Raw genomic sequence first — 8,198 nt, 5'->3', positions numbered from 1 at the left:
CACCCCTATAGTCACCAGAATGGAGGTACGCACACAGCAAGGGACCAACGAAAAGAATGTCCACACCTCTATCTCTGCGGCTTTGTCAGGGGTCCGTGGCTGCTCTGATCCTTTGCCCGCTTGGCCCCCCACAAAATGGCGGCTCCTGGAGCGGCTGAGCATCCCGATCCAGGAAGCAATTGATTTCTTACTTCTGCCACAAACTCCCCAGCTGTAAGTCTTCCAACCTTCTAGATATTCCTTTGGTTCAGAGTACTGGGACAATTCTCTGAGCCTTCTTGGTCCTGTATTCTGTGTTGTTCTCAGCAGAGCTCATCACTACACTTCCACCCAATCCACCATCTTTTTCCGGAAGTCTCCCTTCCATCTTTTGATGTGTGTTGCATCATTCAGTATTTTGCCCATTGAATCCTTCATTATTGCAAGTTGAGGCTTGAATTTTCTTCTTTAGTTCTTTCAGCATGAAAACTCCAAGTCTTTGCACATTTCAGTATAATAAGTATCAAGGGTCTTCTTGAGTTGTCTTTTGAAATTTTCTGTTCAACTCTTTTGCATCCTCATTTCTTCCCTTCACTTTAGCTTCTCTAACTACCAGAAGTTCCATGGGAGAAAGATGAGGCATTCTGCTCCCGTAAAGATTTACAGCCTCGGAAACCCTTTGTAGGGTCACTATGAGTCGGAACTGACTCCATGGAACTTAACAACAACAACAACATGCTTAAGAGCAGAATTCAAATTTTTGTCTTTTCTGTCTTTTCCAACTTTTTAATGACCTTTTGTTTTTTTCCTGTGTATTGCTCTTGACATCATTCCACAACTATTTTGGTCTTTTGGCTCTTATTGACTTGTCATTTTCTTCATCTTTAGCCACAATATGAGCAATTGCTAGTCTGTTCTGCAGTCTTCCCCGCCCTTGTTTTGGGTGATGATATTGAGCTTTTCTATCGTCTCTTCCCACAGATGTTGTCAATTTGATTCCTATGTATTCCGTCTTCTATGTTGTTGAAAAAAATAATTTACAATGAATAAGACTTTTGTCTTGCAAAATTCTATCATGTAATCTCCAGTAGGATTTCTATCACCAAGGCCATATTTTCTGGATGCCTGGTACAGTGCTTGCAGGATAATATGCTGGACTGCAAGGTCAGTTTGAGCCTCAAGGTTGGTGGTTCAAACCCACTAGCTACTCCTCAAAAATCCTATATAGGGTCTTTATGAGTCAGAACCACCTCAACAGCACTTAATAACAATCCTTCCTCTTTGTTCCCAACTTTCACATTCCAATCACCAGTAATTATTAATGCATCTTGATTGCATGTTTGACCAATTTGAGACTGAAGAAGTTGATGTTGTTGTTGTTAAGTGCCGTTGAGTCGGTTCCGACCCATAGCGACCCTGTACAGGGTTTCCGAGGGTGTAAATCTTTACGGGAGTAGAAAACCTGATCTTTCTCCCGCGGAGCAGCTAGTAGTTTCGAACCGCTGACCTTAAGGTTCACAGCCCGATTCGTAACCACTACGCTACCAGAGCTCCTGAAGAAGTTGATAGGACTCTTCAATGTCATCATCACTTGCTTTAATGGTTGGTGTGTAAATTCGAATAATAGTGGTATTAACTGGTCTTTCTTGTATGTATATGGATATTATCCTGTCACAGACAGCATTCATTATACTTCAAGATTGATCTTGAAATGTCTTTTTTACAATGAATATAACACCATTTCTCTTCAATTTGGTATTGGCGTAGTAAATCATATGAGTATTGAATTCATAATAGCCAATACCAGTCCATTTCAGTTCACTGATGCATAGAATAAGGAGCTCTGGTAGCGTAGGGTTACGAATTGGGCTGCTAATCTCATGGTCAGCAGTTCGAAACTACCAGCTGTTCCACAGGAGAAAGATGAGGTTTTCTGCTCCCGTAAAGATTTACAGCCTTGGAAACCGACTCCATGGCACACAGCAACAACAATACTTAGAATGTTGATGTTTATGCTTTCCATTTCATTTTTGACAACTTCCAATTTTCCTGGATTCATACTTTGTATATCCCACATATTATTAGTGGATATTTGCAGCTGTTTCTTCTCATTTTGAGCTGCGCCCCATCAGCAAATGAATGTCGTGGAAACTTTGTCCGTTCACGTCTTTGTGACCAACTTTGCTTAGAAGCGGTAACTCTCCTTCAGTCATATTTTGAGTGCTTTCCAACTTGAGGGGCTCATCTTCTGGCTCCATGGCTGACAATGTTTCACTGCTATTCATAAGGTTTTCACTGGCTAACCATTTAGAATTAGTCTACCTCTCCTTCCTAGTCTGTGTTAGTCTGGAAGCACTGCTGAAACCTGTTCTCTATGGGTGACCCTGCTGGTTTTTAAATACTGGTGGTGTAGCTTCCTGCATCACAGCAACATGCAAACCACCACAGTATGACAAACTGACAAACAAGTGGTGGTTGGTTATGTGCCGTGGAGTCGGTTCTGACTCATAGCGACCGTGCGTAGGGTTTCCAAGGTTGTAAATCTTTATAGGAGCAGAAAGCCTCATCTTCCTTCGGCGGAACCACTGGTAGTTTCAAACTGCTGACCTTGAAATTAGCAGCCTGATTCGTAACCACTACACTACCAGAGTGGTGGCTGGCAAATTAGTATTCTTTAAGTGAATCTATGTCCTGAGAAACTAGAGACACCTATCTTAACCATTTTTTAAGTTTTTAATACATGTTTATATATCATGAACTGTGAATAGATGCAGTCTTGGTTAGAATAAACCAAACCCAAATCCAATGCCATTGAATCGATTCCGACAGAATAGAATTGTTTCTAAGAAGACAATAAATCTTTATAGTAACAGATATCCTCACCTGTCTCCCAAGGAGCAGATGGTGGATTTGAACTACTGACATTTTAGTTAACACCCCAACTAAAGATCCTTTAAAATTGGTTTTGATTCTTTCTAAAAAACACAAGATATATGAGTGGAGATTGCACAGAATGACTGATATAATTGATATCACTAATTGTACATCTCAAAAGTGTTGCGTTGGCAAATGTTGTGTTATATGTATATATTTTTACAACCATTTAATTTATAAAAACATAATAATACTGATAATGCTATTTTTAGTTGACGAATTTCCTTGAAATGTATACCTTCTCTATGCTCAAAAGTGCTGTTTACCAGTAATATGCAAATATAGACTTATAACTCTGGATCTTAAAGGAACTCAAACACAAGGAATTTATTTATTTATTAATAATATGCTAGAAATTAGAGTGTTCTTTTTACCTTTCAATTCAACATTACTGTGTACTGATTTTATTTAGGCAGCAGCTGCCAACAAACGTCTCAAAGATGCTCTCCAAAAGCAACAGGAGGTTGCAGATAAACGGAAAGAGAATCAGAGCCGTGGAATGGAAAGTGCTGCAACTCGAGTGAAGGTATGGGGCAACTATAACTGCTATTTCTCTTCTGTACATTAGAGGTAGGAAAAATGCAAATTAGCTTTCTTTGTGTTTAACAGCTTTATTGAAGTATAACTGACATGTGTAAAATGGACAATTTAATGAGTTTTTACATGCGAATATATACACGAATAAATGCATCACCACCAAGATAATGACTGTATCCATTATTTCCTTAAGTTTTTTGCATCCCTTTACAGTTGTTCTCTCTCCTCCCAAACTCATCCCCTGTTGCCCTTTGCCTATTAATGAGTTTTGATTTTTTAGTATTTTATAAAAATGGGATCATATTATAATGTATTTTTTTCTGACTCCTTTCAGAAACTCAGCACAATTGTTTTGAGATTCATCCATATTGTTGTGTATGTCAGTAGTTCTTTCCTTTTTTATTATTGAGTAGTGTTCATTGTATGGATTATACCATAACCTACAATGAACATTTGGTTAATTTCCTATATTTGACTATTAAAACTGTTATGAACATTTGTTTACAAGTCTTTCTATGGACATTTGTTTTAATTTCTCTTGGGTAGAGATACTAGGAGTTGAATGGCTGAATCGTATGGTAGGTGTATATTTTAACTTAAGATATTGCCAAACTGTTTTCTAAAGTGGTAGTACCTTTTTTACATCCGTAGAATTGTATTAGGGTTCTAGTTGGTGCAGAATTCTTGCCAACACTTAGTATGTTCAGTCTTTTAATGTTTAGCTATTCTAGTGAGTAGATAATGATACCATATTGTGGTTTATATTTCCCTAGTCACTAATGAAATGATATTGAGCATCTGATCACATGCATAATTGCTATATGCATATTTTTTTGGTGAAATATCTGTTAAAATTTTTCTCCAATTTTTTAATTGGGTTGTTTTTCTTTTTGAGTTAGAATTATTTATATATTTTAGATGTATGTAGTAAAGGAATCATATGTTTCACAAATATTTTCTACCTAGCCATGGCTTGTCTTTGCATTTTGTAACAATGTTGTTTGTTTGTAACCATACTTTTAAATTTTGATGTTGTTTAGCTTTTTATCTTTTATACTTCATAGTTTTTGTTTCCTGTTTAACAAATGTTGTCAATCCTAAAGCCAGTGAGATTTCCTCAGCTTTTTCCTAGAAGTTAGTTTTAAACATCATATTTAGTTTTATGATTCATTTTACCTTGACAGCTTTGTCAAAATCAGTTATGCATAAGTGTATAAATCTATTTCTAGTTTCTATTTCTTTGATATACATGTCTGTCGTGATTAGAGTAGCTTTATAATAAGTCCTGAAATCAAGTACTGTAAGTCCTCCAAAGTTGTTCATTTTCAATATTGTTTTAGAAATACTTTGGCTGGTTGGTTGGTTGGTTATGTGCTGTGGAGTCGGTTCCAACTCATAGCGACCCTCTACAGGGTTTCCGAGGCTGTAAATCTTTACGGAAGCAGAAAGTCTCTTCTTGCCCCCGCGGAACAGCTGGTAGTTTTGAACTGCTGACCGTAAGGTTCACAGCCCGATTTGTAACCACTTCACTACCAGAGCTGTCCATGGAATTTATATCTAAATTTTAGAATCAGGTTGTCAATTTCTACAAAAAAAAAAAAAAATTCTGCTGAGATTTTGATTGGAATTTCATAGAATCTATGAGGTTTTCTACTCCTGCAAAGATTTAAAGTCTTGAAAACCCTACACAGGGTTGCTATGAGTCAGAACCAACTCAGTGGCACTTGAGGACAACATCAACATAGATAAATTTGAGGGGGCAAATTAACATCTTAATGCCAATGCATTAGGATAAGCATGGACTGCTAACCACATGGTGAGCAGTTTGAACCCATCACTCCTCAGGGCAAAGATGAGGCCTTCTGTTCCCATAAAGATTTACAGTATTGAAAACCATATACAGGATCAAGATGTGTCAGAATCAACTTGTTGGCTTCAAAAAGTTTGTGGAAAAATTCCCATTATTTTCTAATTCAATTTTTCCATGAACTTTTTGAAATCCCCTCAAATATCCGTAAGTTTTCTCATTTGTATGATATTGGAAAGGATATTTTTATTTCAATTTCTAATTGTTTGGTCCTAATATGTAGAGTCTCAGTGTAGTGCTATAAAATAAGTAGTGGACTGTTAACCACAAGTTTGGCGTTTCAAACCCACCAGGAGTCCATTGTTGTTAAGTCCCATCAAGTTGATTCTGACTCATAGCATTCTTATGCACAACAGAACCAAACACTGTGTGATCCTGTGTCATCCTCACAGTTGTTGTTATGCTTGAGCCCATTGCTGCTGCCACTGTGTCAGACCATCTTATTTGGAATCTTCTTTTTTGGTGACCCTCCACTTTACCAAGCATGATGTCCTTCTTCAGGGAATGGTCCCTCCTGATAGCATGTCTGAAGTATAAGAAATGAAGTCTTATCCTCGCTTCTAAGGTACATTCTGGCTGTGCTTTTTCCAAAAAGAGATTAATTTGTTCTTCTCGAAGTCCTTGGTGCTTTCAGTATTCTCAAACACCATGATTCAAATGCATCGATTCTTCTCTGTCTTCCTGATTAATTGTCCAACTTTCACAGGCATATGAAAATACTATGGCTTGGGTCAGGCACACCTGTTCTCAAGCTGATATCTTTGTTCTTGAACACTTTAAAGAGGTCTTTTATAGCAGATTTCCCTAATGCAGTACAAGTGTGATTTCTTGACTGCTGCTTCCACAAGTGGTGATTGTGGATCCAAGCAAATTGAAGTCTTTGACAATTTAACTTTTTTCTCCATTTTATCATGTTATTATTTATTGGTACAGTTGTGAGGATTTTTGTTTTCTTTACATTGAAGTACAATCCATACTGAAGGCTGTCGTCTTTGATCTTCAGTTTATCATTAGTATTTTAAGTCTTCTTCCCTACCAGTAATCAAGTTTGTACGATCTGAATATCACCAAGTCCATATTTCCCAACTACTGATCATTACTCTTTGTTTCCCATATTTGCATTTCAATCACCAGTATTTATCAGTGTATCTATGTTGGGTGCTTGATCTATTTCAGACTGAAGAAGTTCATAGAAATCTTCAATTTCATCTTCACTATGTATGGTGGTTGGTGTATACATTTGAATAATAGTGGTACTAATTGGTCTTCCTTATAGACATATAGCTATTATCCTATTACAGGCAACATTATACTTAAAGAAAGATATTGAAATGTTCTTGAAGATGAATGTGACACCATTCCTTTTGGATTTGTTGTTCTTGGCATAGTAAACCATATGATTGTCTGATTTTAAACGACAGATACAAGTTCATTTTAGTTCACTAATGCCTAGGATATCAATTTATATATAAAAAATGAAATGCATTCCATTTCATTTTTGACAACTTCCAATGTTTCTACATGCATACTTTATACAGTCCATTTACCTATTATTAATGGATGTTTGCAATTGTTTCTTCTCATTTTGAGTTGTTCCCATCGGCAAATGAAGGTCCCAAAAGCTTTGGTCCATTCACATCATTATGGTCAACTTTATTCTACGGTAATATCTCTTCCCCTGTAGTACTTTGAGTGCCTTCCAACTTGAGGGGCTTATCTTCTGGCACGAATATCTGACAGTATCACCCTGCTAATAAAGATTTTCAACAGATAAACGTTTGAAAGTCGTCTTTCTCTCCTTCCTAATCTTAGTTTGGAAGCTCCACTGAAACCTGTATATAATGAGTGACTCTTCTGGTTTTTAAAACACCCATGAAATAGCTTCCAGCATCACAGAAACACGCAACCCACCACAGTATGACAGAAGAGTGGTGGTTATTTTTACAGGCATATGTAAATACATCTTTGTGTGTGCTGCATGTTGTTGTTGTTGTTGTTACGTGCCATCAAGTCGATACTGACCCATAGCGACCTTATGCACAGCAGGACAAAACACTGCCTGATCCAGAGAACAAACAAGATGGCAGATCAGGTGGAAGTGCAGTAAAGGAGCTCCGCCAACAACAACACAGAATAGCCAACCAAGCAGGCTCAGGTGCTGGTCCTAGAACTCTGAACCACATACAAAGGAATATTTAGAAGGTTGGAAGACTTACAGCTGGGGGAATTTGTGGCAGAAGCAAGAACTCTATTGCTTTCTGGTCCATAACGCTCAGCTGCTCCAAGAGCCGCCATCTTGGGTGAAACCACGCGGGGGAAGGATCACAGGGCCAGATGCCTGGCAGAACCACTGAGAAAAAGGTGTGGACATTCTTTTCTTTTGGTATCTGTTCATTGGTCCCTTGCTATCTGCGCACCTCCATTCTGGTGACTATAGAGGTGCCTATGATAGTGGGCACCCCAGACCCACCCTTGGAGGGTTCTACTCCGCATGTGCACAGATCTCCTCAAAATTTAAAGAGACAGTTTCCAATTAAAACCAAATGGCCTCAGCAGGCCCTGAACTGTTTGCAACTAGAAAAAAGTCCTGAACAGGGATTGTGGAGCGGGACAAGCAGACAAAAGAGAAAATAGGATGAAAATTAAACCCTAAGTTACGTCAAAACGACCAACAGTGGCATCTTGAAATTTCTCAAGAAGAAGACTGAAAAGGGAACCCTATTTCCTGATCACATCTACCTGGAGGCAATCAGAAAGCATAAAAAATACCAAAATACATACCCATCTAAGTATTAAATCCACAGATAACCCCTGAAGATGCCCAAAAAACAGAAGCAGATGACCATATCAGCACAGGTCCAGAAACGAGATGAAGTGACTG

At 38.0% G+C, this 8,198-nt stretch overlaps 1 protein-coding gene across 1 annotated transcript in view; it reads left to right on the top strand.

Moving 5' to 3' along the window:
• Positions 1-3,325: 3,325 nt before the first annotated feature.
• LOC102829449 (chromosome-associated kinesin KIF4A-like) overlaps positions 3,326-8,198 on the top strand; it is a gene marked incomplete at both ends in the record, with an annotated part of 43,619 nt that continues 38,746 nt past the window's right edge. The window contains one exon of the mRNA XM_006877979.1: positions 3,326-3,472. Coding sequence (XP_006878041.1) covers positions 3,326-3,472 — 147 coding nt within the window. The remainder of the gene's footprint in view (positions 3,473-8,198) is intronic.

The sequence above is a fragment of the Chrysochloris asiatica genome, unplaced genomic scaffold, assembly GCF_000296735.1.
Source record: "Chrysochloris asiatica unplaced genomic scaffold, ChrAsi1.0 scaffold00747, whole genome shotgun sequence".
Classification (NCBI taxonomy): Eukaryota; Metazoa; Chordata; class Mammalia; order Afrosoricida; family Chrysochloridae; genus Chrysochloris; species Chrysochloris asiatica.
The sequence above is the reverse complement of the archived record's forward strand: the minus strand, read 5'-3'. Positions and strand labels throughout refer to the sequence as shown.